Below are 26954 nucleotides of genomic sequence, written 5' to 3' on the forward strand. Positions count from 1 at the left end.
TATGCAGTCCCTGCAAATTACAACACTTCCTTGTTGAGTGTAGTACTGAATCTAAGCTTTTAATGACCATCTACATAGTGTATACACCATCTAGACTATATAGTATGCGAAAAACAGCTATTTCAGGATGATCCTTCATAGAGGACTTCACATGTCCAAAATGTTTGACCTGATCCGAAATGGATCAGTGGAAAACCCTAAACTGATGTTCACATACTATTTTTTTTAAAAAGAGAAAAAAGATCCGAAGAGACCTAGGACAGTCAGACCCAACCCGAGTAGATCTAGTCAACTGCTGACCCTAACGGACCCTAGCATAGAAAGAATGCCAACACCTGCAGTAGCATGAAGATCTATCAATTAACAAGCAGCTGTCGTGGAAAAAAGCAGCACTAATATAGTCTAATAATATCCTATGAAGGAAGCAATAGAAAACTAATTACGAAAATATTTTTGAATTTTTTATAATATTTATACTGAGTAGCCTTGAATCCATTCGATCCACTCGGGTATTAGATATTTTGACACAAACACCCGAGATTCGTGGCAGTATAAGCAGATGCTACCTGACCCCATTAGACTAAGTATAATTCGGACCAGGTCCCACCCAAACTCTAGCCCTCAGTCACTATAGTGGAATTATTTTATGAACTACATGACAGAGAAAGTGGCCATGTTATGTTGTATTAGCTGTCGAAACACAGGTAAAGTAACATCTGGACTCAACAGAAAAAAATAAAACTTTTTTTGGTGCTTAAGTTGTGAGAAGCAACTCGTACCCCTGAATATGTGCTCAACTCAAGAAATAGAGTAGTGAGTAGAAAATTTCACACCTTAGCAGATCTCTCACTTCAGGGAGCTGTATTTTCCTTGGACAAGCTATCAACAGGCAGCGAACTCACTCCTGCTTTGACTCTTCCTGGGCTCGGGTAATTCAAATAAATTAACTTCTCTTTCTATTTGCCAGAAATTACTCAGCTGAGGAATTGTTCCATGTGACTGGGAAACACAGCAATAGAAAAAAGTGTCCCACCAATCAAAGCAGCACTTAAAGCTCTCGGAAAAATAATACTTTGCATTACCTGATATTTATAAACGGCTTTATTGTTCTCAGTTCTCAGCACACCTAGATTACTTTATTCCTGGCTGTTTCGCATCAGGAATTGGAGGTTAAAGAACGTGTATAGAATTGAAATCACGAGACACCACTGTAGCACAGATTCAGTACATTGACAGTGAAGGGCTTGTCCACCTTTTCCACGCGATCTGACCTCTGACCGTCAATACACTCTGGGCTTTGTGGATGTGTTGAATTGTTCTTACTGGGTGCAACTCAACAGTGTCCATTTCAGTGCAAGTAGGCTTGGTTACTATGGCAATCACATTCTCTCTTTCCCACAAACAGACCAACAGCAGCAAAGATGCAGAGCGAGAGAGGGATGAGTGGCTCTGAGGAGCACATTAAAACAGAGAGCAACACAGATGGATTTAGGCCTCCAGGGTTAGGCTTGGCTCACTGCTAGTGTATAAAGAAATATATAGCCTCCTGTAAAGACAGAATTTTTTTTTTTTTTTTAAAAAGGACAGTGCACAGTACAGAGTTTATGAGGCATGCTGATGAACTCTTTGTAGCTCTGGGCAGTGCTTCTCCACTCCTGTCCTATATTTAGACACATACCATATTCATTACAGGTTGCATATGTATACATCTTTTTAACAAATGATGTTTAAACAAATTAATACAGAAATTGTGGTTGTTAAATGAAATATAATGATGCCTATGGTAAAACTAAGCTGGCATTGTAGACCTTTAAAGATAATTTTTTGTGTTCTATTGGATTGTATAATTTGGCCACTGACCACAGAGCTTAATATTTTTGTCTTTGATGACATCTGAAACTGAGTTCTGGGTAATATTGTGTGTCATGAGTCTCTGTGTTACAATTACAATCATATATTTTAAGGAGATTTCTTAAAATTCATAAACATGCCAATCTTACATTAAACCAAATGATGTAGAGCTCTACAGTGTGAGCATTTTGCTTGCATATGTGAGTGAAAATTAGAGTGGGCAAATGTAAAAAACAATTTGCAATTCCTAGGGATGTCAGTTTTAAATTTGTTCCCTGTTGTTGCAATCAGTTCTATATTTGCAAGGACTGGGAGCATTTTATCGGTACTTAAAAAGACCAGTGAGTGAGATTAGCAGATAAAAAATAGGGTTTTGGTGTTTATAGTGCATGCAGCTTCTTGTCTCATTCTTTCTCTCTTCTGCTCTGTGTCTGGGTTTGACTGAAGGCAGGGATCAGCTCTTCCATACACACACACACACACACACACACACACACACACACACACACACACACACACACACACACACACACACACACAGACACATACATACACAAACACATATACAGAGCTGACAGCAGGCAGGCAGAAAGGCCGCAGAGGAGAAAATGACGTCAGGTGAAGTGAAACATATTACTCAAGTTGACAACAACTATGCTCATGCAGTAAAACTTTTGTCAGTAAAAAGTCAATTAGAGTAATTTATTGAAAACACCCATTAAAGAAGCATAAACTTTCAGCAAAGCAATATGTTCAGCTTTTCTGGCACTTTTCCTTCCAACTCTGGTTTGTGTTAACCATTGCGAGCTATTATAGTTAGGCTAATAGCAAATTGTAATGAAAAAGATGAAACAAAAGCTGACTGTGGCCTAACTATCAGCCTAATTTGCCATTTATCTTAAAAATTGAGAAATTCTTGTGGACTATCTGTTTGAGAGGGGAGCCCCCACTCCCAAACCATACAGTTTATATAGTGACTTTGTTGTTGTGGATATTACTGTTGCTGCCCTAGAAATAAAATTGATTATATTTAAAACATATTTACTTAAAATACATTTAAAATTCAAATCCTGCTCTGAATTTTTTCTTTTTTTAATTATTTATTTTAATAATTATTTTTTGTAATAAAAAAGAACTGATTACCGAACCGATAAAATCCTAAACACACCCGTCACTAGTTCTGACACTATTTTTAGCCAGTACTGATCGACACTTTCACCGGTTACAATGAAAATGACAGGTCTTATCAGTTGTCACTAACTAAATTTGATTCAATGACTAACATGATACTGGATTCAGATCGGATAAAATACTATGAAACCCCAATCCTATCTTCAAAAGCCTGAAATTAGTTGGTCGACTGTGTGCTATTTGAAAATGGAGGAATTCATGAAGCACAATGCATCCTGGCCCTTTGTTAGGTCCCAAGTTAAAAAAATCTCTCGTTAATCTCTTAGTTAAGTCAGTTTTCCTCTGCATCTCAACATATCTTATGTTTAGAGAGATGAATTATGTCTGTTTGTTTGCTTGTTTGTTTAATAACTGTGCCTCTAAATTTTCATCTTTGCCCCCATATCCCTTCATTTAGGGCCACCAGTACCCTAAAAATAAATATAAGCATAGATCTCTGGTCGGTCATTTTATTCTACAACCTTCAACTAAACTGTACAAAGTTGTTTTTTTGCGTGTGCGATTGCAAGCCCCGGGCCAGCAGTGGCTGGCCCTGACAAGGAAAAGTGGGAATCAATATACTCCACCAGTATAACCATCATTGCAGAAAGTCAAACTGTAATGATTGTTCGTTCTGGCATATCATGTGGAACCTATTTGTGTCTGTGATGGACCAGCTTGTGTTACAAGGCTTTATGACAAAACTGATTTCTGCTTGCCTCTACCCCTGCTGTTTTATTGTTTTATTACTCATATTTACTCATTGTTGTGATCTAGCAACAAAAAATCATTCCCTCTCCAGCACAGTAAAAAGTATATTCTAATAACTTGGCTTCACTCAGAGGGGATAGTGGATTTGTGTGTTTTTTTTAACCTCATACATCTCTAGGACCAGATTGTCTTGAAAGATATAGACTGCTTTTGACTGGTCTTATTCTTCAACAACGTTCCATTACAGTCGACGCACAGTATATGCCACAGTCATAAATTAAGGAGTTTCTTAGTCTGAAAGATTTGAGGGACTTTGCTGGGTGCAGCCACAAGTAATTAAAAGAATCCTGTTTGGCAGGATAGCCAATTAAATTAGCTTTTGCTGTGTGTGCAAGCGTGTGTCTGCGAGGATGCTTTGAGCTCCATGCATGCACAAATGGGCGGGTGAGCCTTTTGAAATGAATGCATGTCTGTATGTATGTGTTTTAAGAAGCTTTTATTTGAGTTTAATTGAAAGCGGGCTCACAGAACCTGCATGATCAATGATGTGTTTGAGTTTGTGTTTGCCTGTTCATATTGTGGGACAGTCTAATTCTTAAATAATCCAGTTACTGCAGCATTAGGGGAAATCGCCACAACCCATCTATGTGTGCAAAGACAAGTGCACACATATAACCTCTCAAATAGTCTGCCATTCTTTTAAGAGCCGTGCTGGGGATGTGAGCACTAGCTGAGTGTTTACTGTTCTTCAAGTCTGAATGCATGTGTGTGGGTAAAAGAAACTGTGAGTGTGAATTAAGTTGAAAAAGTGAGGGTGATTTGTGCTGGTGTGTGAGTGTTAATGTGAGTCTGTTCCTGCATGCCTCAAACCCACATTCCTCTCTCCATGTGCCACCACACATGTTTATATGTGGTAGAGAATTTGTCACCCGTAGCGTGAAGTGATAGCTGCCATCTGATAATAAACAGAGGGACATTTTGAGCATGACTGAGCACCCTTGCAGTTCATTTCATTCTGTGATGAAGGCTACCACTAAATTACAGCAGTCTCCTCACAATCTTTCGCAGCATCACCAAGTGCCTGCAGGAGTCTGTACGGTTTCAGCAGTCTCACACCCCTTGGAATGGTGTTGGTGGGTTTTTTTTTCCACCTTTCAAGAACATAGCACAGGTTTCAAGTACAACCGACACTGTAGTAATGGGGACTGTAATGGATAAAATGATATCCCCTTTTCATCACAGAGATTAGTAACATGACTAGTTGAAACAATCAAGAAGTGGCAAAATTTTGTTAAGAGACAATGCTACTTTGTTAATTCTTCTCAGTCAATGTGAACATAGCTATCGGCGTCAACCCCTCCACTTAATGTTATGTTCTCACCTCATTCTGTCTTTTTTCGAATTTTAGCAGTTAAATACGAAATGGATTTTTTCAAAACCTTAACTTAGTAACAGTAAGGAAGCCGTAACTGATACAGATTTGCTGATTATTGGCCATGTAGTGTCACCATACTGGTCTAAAATGCTTGAGTAGCATTGGAGCATCCATAGCTGATGTCCTGTTTCAGTTCGAGTCATAATTTGTTCATTTACTGATGTGAACAAGACTGTAATGGGGCATGAAAGAAACTATAAACCTTTGGTGAAAATCAAGCATGTGGAACTGGCTTCTTTTCAGTTGTACTGCACTGGCAGAGGTATGCACTCTACTGAAAGCCATCTAGTTACTCCTTTAATAACTACAAATTAAATATTTTTGTGATACCACAACAAAATTTGTCACAGAAGGACTGTTCTTGGATTTATCTGTTTGTTTGCTTACTCCCACTCTCCTGGCACCATTTTTTTAACCACTTTGGGAGGACTGAGGCACAGTTTAAGATGTAATGGATTCTTGTCATGATTTCAGCCGTTGTACTGTGTTATTCTGCAGTCCAATCGTCACAAACTAGGCTGCTTCTCTGTTTATATTTCACTTGTCCTTCTTTAACTTTCTAAGTCTACATATGGAACAATAACTGCTGTTTAGTGTCCATATAACTTGTAAGCTGCTCCTTCTTTACCTGTCGTAAGTCTGATGCCAGGATGTGACACTGTGTATTCGCAGGGATACTGAGGCCAGTTAGTGGCTGAGCCTTCAAAGTAAGGAATTTCGAGCTGCTGACCACCAGACCACCATGTACCAACATGTAACAACTACTACCTCTGGTGGTTTCAACAACAGATGAATTTTCATTAGAACTTGTTCAAAAAGCAAACAACAGAAGAATGGTGCCATGACAAACATTTGTACTGAATGATGGTTTTTTCTATTTTCCGACAGAGCAAATGAGACAACAGATAGGTCATAGGTAATTTCATTCTTTTTCTCAGCTCATCACACTGCATATCTCCCCCAAAGTACACAGGTAATAGATACACATTGTATCATCTGACACGAGTCCATACAGCCTGCTACATGCAGCAATGCAAGATACTCTCCCTGCTTCACCCTGTGTGTGTGGTTCTTGGCTGCAGCCCTGGTGTATCGCTTCCAGGCCTCCTGTTGAGAGCAGCTTTGGGATTTTTTCCTGCAAGCAGGCCAGGCAGGAGGTGGTGGCAGGGGAAGGAAGTGTTGACGTTCCCCAGTGGATTGTGATCCATCAACTCCCTTTACCTAGCTGAGAGGCTGTTGGCTGGCTGGCCCTCAGTCTATAGCCAGTCCCTTGTCAGCAAGCCTAGACCATAACACACTCATAAACCAACACTGAGGAACAAAACTGCCTTCAGGTGGAACATTGGCACACTCATGCACTTGAGCACATGCAAACACAAACACATTAATTCTAATCTGGGTAAATTAATTAAACATGCACACAAAATGCAGACGGCACACTTTTTCACATTAGCATGTACACAGGCACATTAGAGACTTTTCTCTCTTTCTCCCGCACATGAGGATGGTGGAAAGAGGGATAAGAGAGACAAGGGCAGAAGAAAATTGGCAAAAGTCCTTAATGGAGTTATTATAGCCATTTCTCTTTTAATGTTTCATTATCAGACGTTGTCCTTGCCTTAAGGAATTCACTCCAGGAGATAGTATTGGCCTGCTGAGTAATCACCAAACTATCTCATCTACCTTCCCACAGACTTCATGATTGCTAGTTTTACTGTGTGGGTATCTGTTGCCAAGAGGGCTTTTTTTTTTCATCAACAATCGGGTGCTTTTCCCGCTCAGAGAATCTACTAATTTATGTATTCATTCTTTTTTGTCTCGACTACAAAGGCATTACGTGCCCCAGTTCTTTATATATTTCCCTCAGCTGTTGGATCTTGAGCCTATTTGCCAGGCAAGACCATGTAACTTGCGCAAACCAATCCCGCCCATGCCCTCAACATGCCTCTGAAGTTTTTGCTTTCTTTTGCCAGTGTCCAGTCAGTATGTGAGGCTTTTAGTGCATTCCCTTTGATAAGATTTTTGACCACACTATTTGAACACACTGTGTGTCTTTATTCAGTCATTTCTGGGTGGGTGAGAGGTTATTCGAGTGCTTTGATTACCTTCCCACTGAAATGAAATGTTTGCCGTTTGACTTTGTATCAGACCACTCTGCTGCTGTACTGCTGCGCTTCCAAACTGTATATTGAATTTCTCAGACATGGAAAACAGTATATGGCAGATTCACATAGTAGCAATAATCTTGATGGACATTTGACTGTGCAAAGCTGGCCTTTTACAACTCTCAAATGCCAGCTTCACACCATCAAAAGAATGCAGTAATGGGACAGGCAAATTTCTCTGACAATGGTATTTGAAGCCTTAAAATGTAACCAATATTTGTGGCTTTAAGTTATTGGTGTGGATTCTTCTTAGTATACAGTCTATGGTCTGGACTTGATTTTTGGACACTTTATAAGCTCATAGAGATGTAGGATTGTCTCGAGTTGAGGAGTTTTTAGGCATTTATGTTTCGCAGTGTTTAGAAAAAATGTAAATGATGTTGGTTGAGTTGACAAGCTCCAATTAGGTACAAGTTAAAAAACAAAAACAACAAAAACATACAAACAACAAATTTTCTCTTATGAACAACTTAATTTAGACACTATTACTTTTATATAACACTAGATCATTGGTGATAATTTTTTTCTTAATTGCTATTGATGATTTTATTTGTGTAAAGACCAGTAATGGACTGCTGGCACCAAAAGCATATTCTTAATAGTCAAGGTAGCCTATTAAATTTAGATTTCATTTTCGGCACCCTGTTCGTCAGTATCCACTCAAGTTCTGTGAATCTGTGTGTGTTTGTGTTGTCCACCAAAGGTCTAAGACCATTTAAACAGCAGAGGGGAAATAATAGTGAGCTGAGTTTTGTTTTTTACTTGTGAAAAGTCAAATTTTCCATTGCTTTGCGACGGACAATACAGCTTATCTGATTACTTACACTAGACTGAAAACATGGCTCAAGTTTAAGTGTGTGAAATGAAGTGTTTATGAGACATAAAATGCAGTGAAGAAAACTAGGTCATGCATCTTATAGCATAGAAGCTAGTGGGGTAGGGATTGTTACAGGAATGGTTGTTGGTTCAAACACTGAGATCAGTTAGGAAATTATGGATGGGTAAAAAAAAATGGGGCTATTCTAAGTGACCAACCACTAGAACTGCTCAGTGTACAACAGCATAAATGGATGTGTGAAAGGTCTGTGCTGCAGTCCTTGTCTCTGCTACATGGCTCAGAGTTAAAGTAAACCCTGTACTGTGATCTTTATACACATACACATTGTGTCGCCAGCCATTTTTGCTCCAGTGGATTGCCACCTGCAAAGACTGCCAATTGTGTTTGTTTGAATACTCAACTAAGCCACTGCTGGGAATTCAGCCCAGGTCTCTGTGGTGGTGGGCAAGTATGTTGTCCTTTGGCAGAATTTGTATCTTTATAATGTCACAAGCAGTGCTGTTGCAATTGTACTATATTAACAATTCAGTTCTGCTTGAATAGAATTTGAAGATATTGTGCCTATTGATGATGCAAAAAATGAAAATAGTTCCCATCCAAGTGCATGCTTGGGTGCCTAATGAAATTGTTAGTAGAAACATGCATTACATGTCTTGTATAAAAATATGTATATAAACGCGGTAAATGTTTGTGCAAGCTGTTTATGGATTTTATAAAACAGTGGTGAGCCTATGACTCAAGTTAAGGCAAACCTGCAGTATGGAACTGACAGAAGTAGCTTCTGACTGTGGTGAATATATATTCAAGTTTGGATTTCTCATGGAAAATAATGGGGAAAGGAAAGAAATGCAAAGCAACGCTCAGCAGAGGCTGACAGCCCAGTGAATGGCCTGTGGCATCATTCAGTCATTTGGGAGAGACCCATTGGCAGTGTTTGTATCAGCTCTATGTATAAACAATGCCACTTAATCAGTCAGCTCGCTGGGCCCATACACTTTTGCCCCTCAGGCAGAAGTCAACACTAACCCTCTTTAAATCACTACCAAGGCTCTTTGTTGACTGGCTTGTTTACTTTGTTTGGCACCAGTGACATGACACAGTGTTAACAATCTGCTGTCTCACCTTCCTGTCCCTGTGTCCATTTTACTTTCTGTCTCTCAGGTTTGCATGGCATGAATAGTAATATTGAAAGTAAACCAATGCAGACAGTCTGAGGACAACTGCAGAAAGTTTGTTACTGTCACAAGATCATGATTTTCAGTATACTTCGTAAATCAGGACAAAAGTTATGGTTTAATAAATTGTGATGCATTTGTACAAATCGGTGTTGTATTTGTGAAACAGTTGCTACTCCTTGCTTTGGACAGTTTTATTGGGTTTTGCAGGTAGAAAGGCTAAGACCGTTGAGTGCTTGTGTGTTTTTTTTTTTTTTTTTTGGCCCACAGATTAATTGTTATTTAATTGTTATCTTCAGACAGAGATAAAAAAAAGATACTACATTTTAAAAATAACTTGAATTTAAAGGATAAAAACCATGGTCCAACAGTTCTTTTGATCTGTTGTTTTGTTTTCAGTATATTTCAAGGGAAGTGATTAATGAATTGTGTACTGACTGGTTGAAAGCTCCTCAAGGCATCATTAACGGAGGAATTGGTACAGCTGCTGTGAAAAGACTTAGGTGGTTGGGGGTAGGAAAATTGTTATCTATTGAAGGAGTATTTAACTGCATCAGAGATTTGTGTCTTTGATGGTGAGATTCAAATAATCTGTATTTCTAACACAGATATATCTCAAAGAGTCATCATTCATTGTGCGGTGTTTTTAAAAACACTGAAAAATCAAAGATAGTGTCTTGCTTGTACAATGCAATACTATGAGATTATTAGCTTTCCACTCACATTTAGTATATTTGGATGACCCTAACCAATATATGACACCTTTCACCAGCATTTCTCATCAAATTATTTATTCTGCAGTTTTTGCTCATATGCGTGGTTCAATCGCTTCATTGTCCCTGGGACATCATAAATGTTTTAACATGTGACATCTTATCAAATAAGTTAAGGGTCACATTACATGTACACTGCAGTAATAGAATTTTTAAAACAAAACCTTTCGAAATGGTCAAAACTTGAACCCTTTGTAAGATTTCCTGTACGTATGCCAGGGTTTTGCTTTAAACTGATGTTTAAGCTTCATCTTTGAATACTCCCACACAATATCAATATGGTTTGAATTATTAAAACAATTTTCTGCGTAATGGCAAGACAAAAGGCAATTTTATAACTACTTATGAAGTTTTTATCTAAATCTGAGCCATTTCAATAGCTTACTCCTCACTATAAAATCACAGCCTCATCGGATATAACTATAGCAATGAAAAAAAAAGGTTTTTATCATGTCCTCTGAGCTTTTCTTCCAAAACCTAAAATACTTCTTAAAATTTGTATGTACATCCGAATGTTTTTACATATTTGCTTGAAAAGTGTGTATAAAAAGTACAAAATAGCTAATGTACAGTAACAGATACCATTTTTAAGAAACAGTGGTGCATGAAAGTGACTGGAATTATGAGAACATAGAAGCACAAGCACTTTGAGGTAGTTGAAAATATTTAGTTAATTACAACCAGCACAATTAGCAGGGGGTAGTGGCCTGTCTGCTGAGTGAAGTGGTGGAGATTTACATTGTAGTTTTATTATTCTGTCGAATGCATTAGTGTCATTAAACCAAATACCAGATACTGACTTCTTGGACTTTAACTATGAGATCACAGAGGGCAAGGTACTGCAAACACAGGCTTTCAGACATCTAATTAAATACTTGTAGCTAAAATGCTGTCAGGTATATACTGGGCATTATCATGGAATGCAGACATGACAAACCAACAAACAATTTCTTTCTCTCTCACCACTATCAGGCCTCTAAGTGATCTCTCTTTTGTTTGTTCGTGGTGTTGAGTTTCATTATTCATTACATTGTCATAAAATGGTAACACTGAAAATGTGCACTTATTTTGAAGCCAACTCTTTTTTGAAATAACTGAATTACTCGTGCTGGGTCATTATTGAATTTTTGTCATTCATTTTTGAAATTCAAACAAAGCACAACACAAAATAAAAACGTGAAATTACAAATAATTGTGCAGCATTCAGTACCCGCAACCGAATTTTCATTACACTTTTATGCATTGTTCCATGTCATGGTTTCCTTGCTTCTACACTGACCAGCATCTCAGAGTGAGTTGCATTCACAATGGGTAACATGTCTGTGATCATTTAGCAGTCAAAATTCTGAAATGAAGTGTACTGTACTGCAGATTAACCCCTGCACAACTTCAACGCGATTTGGTGTAACATTAAATCGCAAACCCTATAAAAACTACAACCACTGTTCAATAGTAGGTTTACCTGTGCTGTCTCACAGCAGGATGGGACATCTTTTAGTACTACTACTATATGAGGCAACTGGCAACTTTTTTGACAATTTTTTTGTACAGATGTTAGGGGCTGTAAAATACCAAATTTTAGGTATTGATTTTACATTGATCCACTATGGGGAAACTGTCTTCACCATAACTAATTGGTAGGCGACAGCAACCACCTGGCCTGCTGCCTTTGAAAATAACTGGAGGTAAAGTGGTTTGTTATACTGATATACAGTATTCTTTCTTTTTTTTTAATTACTCAGTAAAGAGGTACGTCTTTTAACTATTTCATTTGGTTTATATATAGCTAGGACAGTGCTCCTGCTATAGCTTCTTCTTTCCCCAAAGAGCTTGAAAGGAAGAAGCATGATTAAGGTGGTTATGTGTTGTCTTCAACCCCCCTTAATCTTTGATTTTAAAATCCAAATCACTGGGGCTGAAAATAAATCCTTTTAAAGCAGAAACCAACAACAAACACGATCACAAGAAAGCTCTTTATCAGCATGCAGAACATACTTTTACGCCATCTCTATAAAGAGGAGGCTGTCACTAAGTTGCACCAATGAATGGGTTGTAAATTAAAATGTGAGGAAGCTAAAGTGTTAGGTCCCCAAAAGCCTTGTGCTGGCCCTGTGTAAATGCAGTATGCTATAAGAGGATTTGGTAGAGAATACAATTTCAAATGTTTGTTTTCCTCTTTCTCTCAGGCTTTTAGCAGCAATTTTATTATCTGAGGGAATTCTGCTTTCACCAACAGTTGGGCTGATTTGGTATGCTATGTCAATAAGAGCCTCACTTGATTGAATCTGCAACCACAGAGAGAGCAAGAAAAGTGTTTACCAGCATGATTCAATGATACAGAATATAGCTATCACTTTTGATTGAAATGTTTCTGTTTCTGCTTTTTGAGACTTGTTTTCCCCCTCAGAGGGTCAGTAATCACGTACCATTTTAACACTGTTGAATATACTAAGTCTGACCTACACAGATAAATGAAAAATTGCCTCCTAAAAAGTCCAATAACAGGTACGGTTTAAAGAAAAAAAAAAACTCCTTCCAATTTCCTTCCAGCAACAGAATTACGTAATGGATTTCCATCTCTTCCACTAAAAAGAACTGTTAAGGAAAGATATATTTTTGACAGAGTATTAAGTCCTGGTGTCTAAAATGATATAGAATGGATTATTGGATGTACATACTTCCAACGGATCTTAACAGGTCATCATTAAAGGCACGTGTTGAAGAAACTAATCTTGTCTTTCAATGTGTCATTAACAGCGGCATTTTCCATATCTTTTTTTTTTTAACACAGAGTTGGTTTAAATGTAGGCTGTTGAGTGATCATCTCTTTCTATACAGCTTAAAACTCCACCAATGATCATGTTGCACTATGTAGATTGAGGCAGACAGTTAGTTGAACGAGGCCTTGTGATGCAGTAAATGAGAGCATCAAGCTCTGTTAGGCAGCAGTATGCACAGGTGAAGCTGAGGCAGAATTCTTCTAATGGAATTACAGTCTTTCCTTCGCAGTTTGGCTTTATAATTTGTACCCAGCCAATAATTGCTCACAAAAAGGTATTTCTTCATCTCGTTTGGACTGGGAAACAAGAGTTAATAGTCTGTCTTCAGGACCAAAGAGCTTCCAGATCGAGCTTTAAAACCTTTATATCAAAACGCTGCTGGGTGTGCAGAAAATGTGTGCAGTCCACATTGCCTGCAAACGTGTTGTAAGTACTTAGACCATCCACGCCAAATTGTCTGGATCCTCTGTGTAAGGAGCATGCAAATGTGGAAGAGAAAGCAAACAAGGCTTAACTGGAGTATCCCAGTTGAAGGCCGCCAAATTCTCCAGTTTTTCAACAACCTCAAGGGATAAGGGAAAGCACTGGATATCAGGGAAGGAGTAACAAGTTTAGAAAAAGGTGTGAGTAAAGACACGGTTTAATGGCTAATGGCTGTTTTATTCCATATTGAATGCTAAGTTTAGTTGCTTTAAATTTTACCCTTGGAGCTATTAAAACATTTTAGAACTGCAAGACAGTTAAGAAACATAGGAAATAATGTTGCTCAATTAAATCAAATTTGACTTTATGCGTGGAAACAGGCTGGGCCATGTCTAATTAGTCATATTATACAGTATATACTAGATATACAGTATACAGTATACATAGTGATACTTGTCGTTGTTATTCAAGACTGAATAACAGACCCAGATTTAATGACATTCTCACCCTGCCAAACATCCCGAATAACATACTACCAAAGCAACAACATTTAAATTGCATAGACAACTCATGGCAAAAAGCTGTTTGAATGCAACAGCTGACATAGACAAGGAGACACATTTTAATGCAATCTGACCCTCGGGAAGCTGGTATTGCCATTATCCAGAGGCAAGAGTGCAGCCTGGAAATGGAAACAAACTAAAAAGGGAAAGAAAAGAAATGCATCAACCCTGTATTAAAAAATATTTCCTGACTTATTTCTACAATTGTAACTGCAGCAGCAGGCATTCCACCGGACCCCTATACTGACAAACAAAATAAACGGCAACATCACAACAAGCTCACCTTGAATGGTTCCTTAGAATGATAGAAAATCAATTATTCTGCCACATTTTTCCTTTGCATTTTTTTGAGCTTCCCCTCATAAGGACTACTTTTCTTAACTGAGCACATTAAAAACGAATTTTCCTCTTTTCAAGTCGAGACCCCCCCCCCAACACACACACACACACACACACACACACACACACACACACACACACACACACACACACAAACACACACACATACACACACACACACAGCTTTCAGCTTCTGATGAACTTCCTGCTTGAATGAGCGCAATAGGTTTGAAATTGAAATGGGACTTCATATCAAAGCTAGAAAAAAAATGTACTTTGATTTTTCACCCGCTACCCTGCTTTTTTTTGGTGCAAGGAATGTCATTGACTGTTCTTTTTCAAAGCAGCTTTATTTCGTGCATTTTCATCAAGTGTTACTCTCAGTCATTTGCTTCAAAACCATTTTAAAAACATAGCCCATCACTCATCTGGCCCCTGTACATACTATAACAGCACAACATGTTCATGAAATTATAATTTCTCATAATTTTGAGGCTTTGCTCATACTGCTGATCTGCTTATTAGCAAGATCAATGAGTCCCTAAACCTAATCTCCTCTGTTTCTTACTAGTACATCTTGTTTATGGCACTGATTTGTGTTCTACAGTTCTTTGTTTTCCTCTCTTCTTCAGGTCAATTCTTCTGGGTGAACAATTCAGCCTATGGGGGGCCCTGGGTACTGAGTCCTTGGCTGTGGGGGGGACAAGGTCCCTGTAGCCTGGACATGGCCATGTTCCTCCACCCCAAGCAAAGTGGGCAATACACAATATGGCTTATAGAGCGGGACAAACCGCCCCTAGCCCTCTTCTCTACTGACACCCTCCCACGCATCACAGGGTAAGCACTTTTCTTATATATATACAGTAGATTGGGAGAGTTAGCGTTAATTTCTCATTGCTGTGTAAATAGTGGATATGAACTTGAATCCCAAAACAGATTTTTTTGCATCCTTAGTGCATAATGACTGTTCAAATGTAAAGCCTATTTCACACTGGACAAAAAAAACACAGTAACACCCACTATCATCTGGCTTTTGTCTTCAGTGTGATAGGATACAGTCGGGAATAATTTCCATGTCAAATGACCCTGCAGTAGTCACAGGTACTTATCGGCTCCAGCTCTGATCAGCAGTGATGGAAACGTGACACCCAGTTGGACATGCTAATTTTTGCCCGGATGTTGGCATTTAAATAGCCAGTAACAATTGTTGTTTCTTACAGTCTATGGGAGCTGTGTGCAACAACGATTTTGTTCTTTATATGCAACACTGCAAAATGCAACATTGGCAAGACAGCGAGGTGAGAGATCTTCTCCTGATTCCGCTGTAACCTAGTCAACAGCGTCCAATGGCCGGTCTCTACTGTTTAGTAACCCCATTTTCCGATGCGTTTGTGATGTTGAACTTGACACACCAGAAAAAAAACAGAGATGCAAACTTATCTACTGGCAATGGGACAAGAGCCAATTGCCTTTTTTTTTTGCAGGTTTACCCACATTTTAAAAAACCTGCATGTACGTCATAATTCTAGTGTAAACAGGGTATAACTGAGTTCGAATGGTGTATACGTGCATACTTGCCTGCCAGCTAAGCCCTTCATGGTAAACTCCGAGTTCCCAAGCCTGTATAAATGTGTTCCTTTAGAGGTAGAGGTAGAAAACATTCAGCTGAATCAAATTATGACACCCTCATTGAAAACCTTTTAATATGGAGATTGTCTAAGATGAAGAGAGAGCTGGCTGGGTAAGAAGGGGAGATAGGTTGTGTAAAACACGTGCAATTTGCTTTTGCAGCAGCTAGCAACCAATCAGGAATTAATGCACTCACACAGTATAACCTTCCTGTGTCTAATCCTTAATGAACACCAGGTATATGCTCCTGTCATTGTGCCTTTTCACAGGAGGCTTTACTGAGATCTGTGTCTCACAGGCGGTCAGGAAAATACTCAGTTCAAAAGCTTCTCCTCTAAAAACTTAATATCCATGGGTGGCTGTACCTCCGCCTTTATTAGCATAGCTGTACTTTAGGTTTTAGCAGGTAGGAAGTAAAAATAAAAAGAGGAACCCTGAGTGCGCGGCTGGGAACATGTTTCATGATGCTTGTGTGCGTAATCTCTACAAGGCATTGGAATCATATGAATGTCATGCTTTTTATTAATCTCCCCTGTCTCTGTAGCTGTCTGTGTGGGGGAGTGAATGTGTGGAAACACTATGTGTGTGTGTGTGTGTGTGTGTGTGTGTGTGTGTGTGTGTGTGTGTATCTGTGTCACACTGATGTGTCTTCTTTAGGGACTATTGCGGGGACGCACGCATTTCGTGTGTGACAGATTAGCCTGTGCGTCTGTGTGCTCTCATTTGTAGTCAGAGGCTGCCATCCACCCACACCTTCTCTGCCATTTGGAGACTCCCTCAGCCAAACTTCTCACATTTCTACTCTGATGGGAGGACACTCATATCATGAAAAGAGAGGGCAAAAACAAAAGCAAGAAGAGCCACCCCTGAACATTGTAAGAGTCAGTCATCTTACTAATTGCCAGCCTTTGCCCTTGCCTTTGAATTTTAATGCTGTGTTTTGACACGTCTGCCCAATTCAATAGTCGGGGCATTTAGCACTGGGTTAGCCAAGAGGGAAACAAAACATCCCTCTACATATTGGTCATTAAACTAGGTCCGCCTTATTTGAAGGTCGACAAAAACTTATTAAGCTTTGTTCAAAATAAGCAGTAGATAAATGTTGCAAAACAAACAAAAAAAACATTTCAAATAAAGAAATAAGCTGTGGGTCTATGTGCCTTTTTAATTTACGGGTTAAAAACATAATTTTTAGTTAAACTTTGTATTAATATGGTTAATAGGTTGACGCACAGACAGCAAGCCGGAAGAAAACCAAGACCAAATGATATCACAAGTATGTTCTCACAGAAGTGGGAATAGCTAGGCGCTATTCAGAAGATGCCCATACAGTCTTGCAGTAGTTAACCATTTATTCTCTCTATTGATTCTTCTCAACAGTGAAGTTATCATTGTCTAAATTGTTTCTTTACCAAAATCTTAATCAAGAAACCCTCTCCGTCATCGGAGTGAGCACTTGCTTTGAAACCCCCATGAAAACAATAACAGTGTACATAGGGTGATATAAAAGTTAAAAATATTGTTGAAAAAAAGTTGAAATATTTTAAACAGCTCAAGACTGTAACCTACCGTGAAAGTCTAGCGTTTCACCTTACCAAGCCTGTACTGGATACTTGTGAATATAAACCAGATACTACTGATCTGCTCTTATTTCAAGACCAAAACATCAAACTTTAACAAGTAGCCTGTGGAAGAATGTCACTTTGATAGAATGCCAGTGGTGATGCAACAAGGAGCTCAAGTTTGGTCCATTAAACATATCAATCATTCATTCATTTCAACCTGACTTTTAAGGGAACAAGTCAAAATGGTTTAACCAAGTGAATTAAGTAAACCATATCACAAATGGTACCGATTAAAGTCCTGCTATAGAGGGAGAGTCTGTCTTCTCACCACTATGCAAGTATAATTTTGGGGTCAGCTTTTTATTACACCTTCCCTCGAGCCCCTGCCTCAGATGTCATCATACAGTGTCGAACAGTACCTGAGGGAAGCATAATGAGGACCTCTAAACGCAGCCGGCGAAGGACTTGACTCATCAAAAAGCATCAGCTCTCACAATGAATGTCAGCATCCCAAGTGTCTCGGTCAGCACTGTAAGAGAGACAGGACGAGAGAGAGGGAGGGCTGCAAGACTATGAACGTGTGTATGTCTGCCAGTACTTTGTGCTTGGCTGTGTGTATGGTCTTTGCACATGCATGTTTGTGATGGGTCAGAGTGTGTACCATGATTGTACCTAGCAGTGGTAAATTATCAGGGCAGTCTTGTTTTGTGGATGAGGTGGCTGAAATCATAGGTAAGACACTACACTACTGCCACATCTCATTGCACAAAAGCTGTCTCTCCCTCTTTTAACGTTTTTTATAGTATTATCAGTATTATCTCACACCTTGTCAGTCACACACATTTGGGCATCTACACAATACATGTATGAGCATGCACACCTACATACAATTGGCATTCATTTTCTTTACATTAATATTCTGTGCACCAAATTGCAAAGTCCATTTATGTAAGGCTCAGTGCAAGGAGTATAGGTGTCAGAACCACCCAGTGTGACAAATGCTATCATGTATTAGTGTGGAATGTGTTGGATGTCACTTAAAGCACGACATTAGAGCAGTATCAGCTTAAAACTGATCGCTTGTGTAAAGCGGGTGAAGGAAGCATCAAAGGAGGCAAGTGTTGAAAAAAAGTTTTTACATACAGTGGGAACATTATGGCAAGTGATATATAATATAATGTGATTTGCACTGCACAGTCTCTTCGACATTATGCCTGCATATTAAAGTAAGTTCAGCCCTAGTGTATGAGAAAAGGAATTAAATGAGCAACACTAAATCCTGCCGTTGCAAAGAAATTAACTAAACATGATTTGCCCAGCAGTACAGTATGCAGTAAAATCTTCTCAATCTTTGTTTAAAAAGTATAAAAGCATTTACCAAAATAAGACTTTATAGTAGATACAGTCTGTATATACATGGACAATTAAAAGATTTCATTTTAACTGTCACGGTCATGATGAAAGTTGTCCCACAAAATGGAGAAAGTTGGCTCGAATAAAAAATAAAAATGGGCTGCATTTTTTTTTTTTTTTTCATATTGAACCAGCTGTAAACTCTGCAAGTAAAAGGGATTATTCTTCCCACTAACTTAATTATTCAATTTACCATCCCCATTAATGAAATAAAAAGCAGCCTGAACACGGACATCATATTCGTCTGTGTATTCACAGTAGATACAATTAGCAAGTTGAATTACTGCCAACTGCTGCATTACTTAACTTCTAAATTAAAATGAAGAAATCAATATAAACCGTGTATTGAGCATTCTGGAATAAGAAAGATGTTTCTAACTCTCACTAGTCGCATGTTCAAGTCCTATAGAGTCTCTGAAAGCTATGTTTTGTGGGTCCTTCAATAAGTGGAGCTAAACTAGATGCAGACTGATGGGTCGTCTCGAGGCCCTCTCATTGGCGAAACAGTGCATTCATCCCTGGCAGGCCTTTACAATGCCTCAGCTCTTCCACTTAGTGCTCGCCAGATCTGACCTCCAGATCTCTCACCATGGTCGCCGCAGGGCTGGGGCTGACGGGATCCTCATAGCTCTGGATGTGGGAGCGCTGCCATTAGGAAAGCTGCAATTGCTAGAGATTGTTTGGAGAAGAGACGAAGGCAGTTTTTGAACTATAAATTTCAGCTTTTTGGCTAATACTGTTGTGCATCATGTCTCCAGGACAGGGAAGGAGCTCAAATGTGCCATATGGTGTGTGATGTGCTGGTAGACGTGCCTTTTTTTCTCAAGTCTCAACAGATATCCCATCCAAAATTTAACTTCAGCTGCTTTTGCTGAGGATGCTCTTCTCTGGTTACAGGTTAAATTGTTGGCTTTAGTGCTCTACAACCTTAAAGAGTAACTATACCCCCCAGAAAAACATTTTTGAGCGCTTAAAAAAAAACAGCTGGTGTCATCTTGTCAACAGTTAATCACATATGTACTGGTAGATGAATCTACTTCAAAAAATAAGGCTCAGCAACAACATTGGTACTCATACACTGACTCTGTCAAAGAGACATTAACATTTTTAGTGACTGTCAAGGCACCGCTGGACTCTGGCGGTGCCTTGACAGTCTCTGTTTCTTTGCAGATGAGAAACAGAGAGTCCAATTAGCTCTGATGACACGCACATCACAATCCATGGGGACACTGACTGACCACGGTGGTCAGTCAGTGTCCCCTGTGTCCCCTCACCTGTGCATCATTACCTAGCCAGAAGACCATGCCTCATATGGATGTTAATTCACCACTCCTATGTTGCATTTTTCAAAATGTACTGGAAGGAAGGGTCCCAGCAGAATTTGAGGGTGGCCTTGCTCTGTAAGAATTGTATGTTTGGGCTATAGGTTTTACTTATCAGACAGCTTATACAGTAATCTATTCAACCGAAAGATAGGGGCTGTCTGGACGGAGTTAAGAAGCCTTGACATTGAAGTCTGGATCCAAATATGATCTCTTTGCCTTCTGCATTTCAGGTCTTTAATATTATGCAGTGTTTTTCTAGATTGGTTTGCATAGTAGTACTGTATATACTAAATGTGTTCATTTTTTTCATATTTAAATGAAAAGGAAATCACACTCTTTCAATGTTTTAATGTGCTGTTTTGCAAAACTTGAACCCCTTGTGTGTTTGTTTTGTTTCTGTAGTCTTCTTAATTAAATTAAAAAGAACTTGAGCCACAGTGTCTGCAAAGACCATTTTGTATTATTTGACAAATCTAAAAAGAGTTTAAGATCAACTTTTATAGTGATACATTTTCTTTGCCACATCAGTGCAATTTGCAAAGTATGCACTTACTAGTTACAGATTATTTAGTCATATGACCTATAATAAATAGGGACACAAATGCTGCCATAGCATATAAAAGAGAAGAAGTTGTGCATTGTAGGTGAATGCTCCGGCACAGTGGCTAATAGGGAATCTAAAGGGGTTACATTTTTATTTCTTGACATACTCTCTGTCTCTGTCTTTCTCTAGTTCCCCAGTAGCTTTGTTTGCTATTCTGCCATTTCAAATGCAAATGAGACTCCTTACAGGATCCGGCACCACTGACACACCACTGTTCTTGCTGCCTTTTATACCAGCCTTTTAATAATGCTGCCTTTTCCAGAAAAAGAAGCAGCATTAATTTCATTGACTAATACATTTTTTTGTCTCCAAGCCTGCTATTTTGTCAGTATTAGACAGTATTCCACGGGAAAACTTTTCAAGCAAATTGACACAGGAAAGAGAATACAAAAGAACTACAATAGTTTGGAATGTTGAGCGCGAATTGAGCACCGCTGCAGCAGTGTCGTGGTGTTTCAGTGCCTGTCTATGACACCAAGTTACGCTCTGAATATTAGAGATTCCTCAGGAATACCCGCTATAAACATTAGTCATGACTACAGGACAGAAAATTTAGGTAGAAAAATAAGAGAATGCCAAATCTTGTCATCACGTACAGTACATTAAATGTTATATAAATATTACATTGAAATCAATAGAATTATATTCCATATAATTACACACAGCCACATAGCAAATATTGTGCTGTATATTTTTTACCTATTTATTGGGTTTCCAATGAGGTACAGACACACACATATATTTTTCTCTGTCTGAACAAAACATTACTATGTTGTCTCTGTAGTGTTTTGATCCCATCTCCCTATGGGACTTCATAAAAAGATTCAGAAATGAAAAATTTGAGCCACAAGTGAGTTACATCCTGTCGTTTTCAGCTCGCATACCCCATAATCCTCCCCTCTTATCCACATTCTTTCTTTATCTTCTCCCCTTCTTCTCCACAGACAGGTTACATAAAGTACTCAGGTTGTTATTCCCACTCTCCCCCTTTTACCTCACTTTAAAAAGATGGCAGTTGCTCAGACAGAAAAAAATGTCAAATATAACCCTATTAAAAATGTAGAAAATATATATCAGTCAATCATTAATTTTGAGACATTGCTGTAATTACCGTAAACAAAGCCAGTGGAAAAAGGACCTGTGAGCTCTGAATTTCACATTGGTTACATTTCACCAGAATCTTACTGTATTACTTCAGATCACAAAGGTCAAAATGATTTTAAGTACAAGAGAGGAAGATGACACTGTTCTTCCAGTGCAAACAGAGCTAACATTTACCTCGGCAATAGTCTGGTTTGTATGAAAATGATACTGCTGCCATTTTTCTTTGTAAAGTGTCGCAAATGGCTAAGAATGTAGTGCGACAGTGGTGTGATTAAAGGTGTCATATTTAAACATAAAAACCAGGACAAGAGCTTTGACCAGTAACCATTAAGTTTTTATTTACAATTTCATATGTAGAATGATTTCATTGGAGATACTCTTGTGTCTTATGATGTTTTCCCATCCTACAGCAGAAAAGTTGGTAGCTTTTTATAGCTTTATGTAGCAACCTAGAGTTTAGCTAAGTCAAGAAAAAAAGTATTACCCTGTACCCAAAACAAAACAGCCCAGGGATAGGCAGTCACATGCAACAGAGTATTGAGAACACTGAAATCACTCGGTTGACTTGTCTGAACTAAATCCTTGCAAAAGAAAATAAAAAATGTATACATGCCTACAGTATGCAAACAAATCCACAACTTCTGCAGACTTGGTCCTCGCTTGCTATTGCTCAGTGTCTTGTTGTCTTTTCAACAGTGCTCATCTCTCCTCATTTGACTCTTTGCTGTAAAAGAATATAGATTAAGTTCTTCCAAAAAAAAAATCAAAAGACAGTAACATCTTTGTTTTCTAGATACTGGAACTTAAAGTAACTGATTTTTTTTTAAAGGTCTCATTTTATCTTTTTTTGTTATATCGCCATTTTTTTCGTCTTTCATCATAGCTGTAGATAAAATGCAACAGCTTTAGTGGAAATCCAAATTCATTCTGGCTAGCTGAACCCTGTGGTTTAGTGAAATCTAATGAAATAGTTCAAATTAAATCTTTCAGCACAATTCCTCACATTATTAATGTCAGAAGTTAAAAACAATATTTTTTTCATGTGGAAGGAAGTAGTCTATCTGCATTTAATGCTGAGCAACCTCGACAAACAGGTGAATTGAGAGAAAGAATCTGACTTTATTTCTACATTCCAGTAACTAGCTGAAAAATTGCACTGTAGCCTGTGGACTGGAGACATGAGGGACTTTTGTCAATATTCTAGTATACACCAATCAGCCATGACATTAAAACCTTTTATGTTGTGGCTGATCGGTGTAGTACGTACATTTAATATTTTGACATCTTTTTGACAATGACTAAATGGCCAGCATTTTAAAAGCATTTTGCCTCAGAAATATTGAATAGTTTACCTGTAGCTTCTAGGCATCTAACCAGGGGGCCATTAGTCAAGTGTCAAACTGAAGTGGCACTCAACTAGAAATACAAAGCTCAATAAAGGTGTTGTGGTCACAATATGTCAAAAATCCTCTTGTAGCCATTTAGGTGTCATTACGCAGGTCAGATGAAACTGGGAATTCATTCAAATGTAAAATGTCAGAAATATGAAAAAAATAATATATAATCTGAATAGTATATTATTCAGATAGTATGAATCGTTGAATATGTTTCCAATGTTATGTTATATATTATAGTATTTAAGTGTACTGTATGTAAGAATTGACCCTGGAAGCTTCTACTAGATCTATTAGATAAATGTATCAGTAATGGTTAGCCGGATACTAGCTAACAAGCAAGTACTAAACCTGCATAAATAAAAAAAATGTTAACATGCATCTGTTGCTAACTTTCATGCATCTGGTTGTAACTTTCTTTCAGATTATAGAGGTTAACCATGTCTGTTCTTGTGATGCACCTTTAGGTCAAGTCTAAGTGTCCTAGATGATGAGAGATGGGAGATCTGAAACCAAATGCCTATATTAGAGCCAGTTTGAGCTCATAGCTGAGTACATAGCTTGATAAGTTTGAGTTTGTCAAAGAGGCAATGTGATGCAGTCTTTGAGCCATTTCAGACACTACGAAATTTTAATAGATGTTTGAATTTCTCATCACACAAACTGCAGCAGTCCTTAGATAGGCTCTGTCAAGATATGTTTTAAGAATTGGGGATTGAATATTTCAGAGAAAATGGGGGCCTATTATAGATAATAGGGGCCTGCGTAAACTTTTTTATTTGGGCATAAAAGTTTGACAATTGAAAAATATAGTCATTTTTTGTTGGTATTTTTGCGAGAGAGTGATGTGTTGCGATCATGACCCACATTTTTTGAAGTTTGTTTTGCGGGACTTGCCTGTGTCACATTTAGTGTGCACACCATAACTATGTCATGGTAAGAAACTATTGGCCAAATGGTTAGTTTAAGGTGAGCTGGCAATCTTAGTTTTCTGACAGTCATGGTGTTTGTGCTCAGAACTGACTTGAGTTTGATCCAATGTGCCAACAGTACATGTCATAGTTCATTCACCTGGTCCAATGCATTTCTTTATCTGCTGTGCATAACTCATGAAACCCGCCAGGTGAAGATCTCAAGCTTCTTACGCTTCTTCTTCATCTTTCTGTATTCTTTAGCTGACTAATTCATTGGTCTGGAAGAACAGTGACACAGGTATCACAGTAATTTTCATATATACCTGGTCTTTACATTTAAAGGAATTTTACATGACTGCATCCATCTGTGGAGGGACAACTGGAGAAACAAGAGCGTTTTTTATTTATTTTGATCTGTTAGTTGAAGAATGATGAACCAAGAAATGATAATTGACAACAATTATTTATTTATTCACTGAGAGCATAGTGTACATTTATTCATTCAATCATTCATTCATTGCATACACATCATGGAGTGCATAAAAATGAAAGACAATCAGCTGAGGATAAATCTCCATGCATGGAAGCACAGCAGTGAAAACCAGCCTTTATTGCCCCGTGCACCAAACTGTGAAACACACAGGTTTTGGCTGGCAGCCAGAGAACAGATGTCCTGTTCAACAGCCTGAGCACCAGTAAGCCGCCTTTTCCTGCAGCTGTCCGTCAGGAGTCTGATCTCCAGGTTTGTTGGCTCATTCCAGATGTATAATCTTCTCCAATCAGGCCATCTTCCAGTCAGCATTACTATCTGGTAGAATGGCACTTTTGTCATTGAGGTGCCTCAGAGGAGATAAGAGGTCGCCTTTCAGAACCTTCAAAACCTGCGTTTACAGGATGGGACTGGGGTCCCAAAAGACAGAGGCTGTGCAGGACAATCAGGTCATCTATCCAATCTAACTACAGTAAAGTAACTATAAAAATACAGTGCATAGTGTTTTTGATTGTTGTTATTTATTTTATTGCTTTTGTATGAATCATGAATTTTTGTCTGTACTACTTGTGATTCCTTGTAAAAATAGAAATGATGTACTGTTTCTTCTATTTCTTCTCATATATAAAATGTCTTCTGTTTTTCATCCAGATATGGGGCAAAGTTCATTCACATCAATTTATTAGTTTCATCTTGTTTCATGCTGTAACATTCTGCCTAATGATCTCTCTGTGGAACTTGGAAATTCTACCACAGTTAACAACAGAAAGCCTGAACTCATTCAGAGTTTTTTGAAAATAAAATCAAAACTTTTAAGATGTTTCTCTTAAAGTTTTCCAAGACCTACTGCACAAATAATGTTCCCGAATTGTCAAAATCCTGTATGCTAAATGGCCAGTTTTGATTTCAGTTATCACCTTCAATTGATAGCCTGTTGGCATTTCTAGAATGTGCAATCTCAAGTAAAGAAAGTGTCTGTGAATTTGTGATTTTCATGGAGCCCTTCTGCTCAAAGAATTTTATATTTGTGGGTAAATTTGATGAACATGTTGTTCAAATCCCATGACCAAACTAGATGCACAGCTGTCACTGCTCACAGTTAAGGCATGCTTCCACTGATAGTCTCACACCAGCTCATATCTGGAAGAGAAACAGATGGTTGTTATGGTCCCCTCTTCCTGAAGGTTACTTCCCCATAAGTAGTTGCCACTTGAGCTGCACTCACACATACAGTATGTTCATTATCTCCAAGCAATCAATTGCTCCTCCACTACATGGCCTCTGGCATCCATGTTGCCCACTCCTCTCCTGCAGCTGCAAAAGCTCTTTCGAACTCCCATATTCACCAAAATCAATGTACATGGTTTAAGCTATACAATTGCTTGGGAATTAACTGTGGATTTTCGTTCAATTAAAATGGAAACTGACCATTTTTAAGTGAGTGCCAGTATGGTAGAGCATACACAAGAAAGTGTCTATGATAACAACAAAATTGCAAGGATCCACAGGTCCAGTGTGTTGTTGTGAAGGCTCCCATTTAATTGAAAAAGTAAAAACTAATCTGTTTGACTATCTTGTCTTCTATTCCTTCCATATGCAAACCATATAAAGTGATTTTACACTCTATCTAATGTTTCCAGCTATGATGATGGATAGAATGCAGACAGGCCTCACCGTAAAGATTTGACAAAGAAATTAAAGAACTGAAAGAAAGTGATAAGCAGCAAGCAGGGGTTTTCTGTTTGTCCTTTTTTATTCATCATGATTATTTGAGAAAGTGAAAGACAATTGCAAAATTTTCAAATGTATGAAAAAAATCACAGACTCCTCACTGTACATTCATTATTTCTTCTCCTGCAAAACACTCTTGTAAAATATTATGCAAATGATTTACATGAGGTTGTGTCTGTTGGATATAAAAGTCTTGGCTTTTAAACAGATGCAACTCAGACTTTTCCTAAGCTGGTGTTTTCAGCATTACCATTTGGATTTTCACTGTGAGCCTCAGCCTTGATGAAACTAATTCTATAGTTCCGCAAATCTGTGCACATGTGCTCAGTTTCCCTCCAACTGACTTTGAACAAAGTGAAGGGATCAAATAGTGATCTAATCTGATATTCCAGTACCTGAGGTTATTATAGTAGATACAAGTGACACCAGCCATCCTTGTACATGGATCTCATTCATTTCTGTGCCAGATTAGATCTGTACAAATGGATCAAAGTGATAAGTGTCAACTAATTATTCTTTGAGCTATTATACTTTGAAGTAGTTCTTCTTTTAGCATGCCGAT

General features: G+C 38.3%; 1 protein-coding gene across 1 annotated transcript in view; it reads left to right on the forward strand.

The window, feature by feature from the left end:
* Window positions 1-26954, forward strand: part of alk (ALK receptor tyrosine kinase) — a 322063-nt gene that overhangs the window by 179496 nt on the left and 115613 nt on the right. The window contains exon 4 of the mRNA XM_040136347.1: window positions 14856-15060. Within this exon, the coding sequence (XP_039992281.1) occupies window positions 14856-15060 (205 nt within the window). The remainder of the gene's footprint in view (window positions 1-14855; window positions 15061-26954) is intronic.

Source organism: Xiphias gladius, chromosome 10, assembly GCF_016859285.1.
Source record: "Xiphias gladius isolate SHS-SW01 ecotype Sanya breed wild chromosome 10, ASM1685928v1, whole genome shotgun sequence".
Classification (NCBI taxonomy): Eukaryota; Metazoa; Chordata; class Actinopteri; order Istiophoriformes; family Xiphiidae; genus Xiphias; species Xiphias gladius.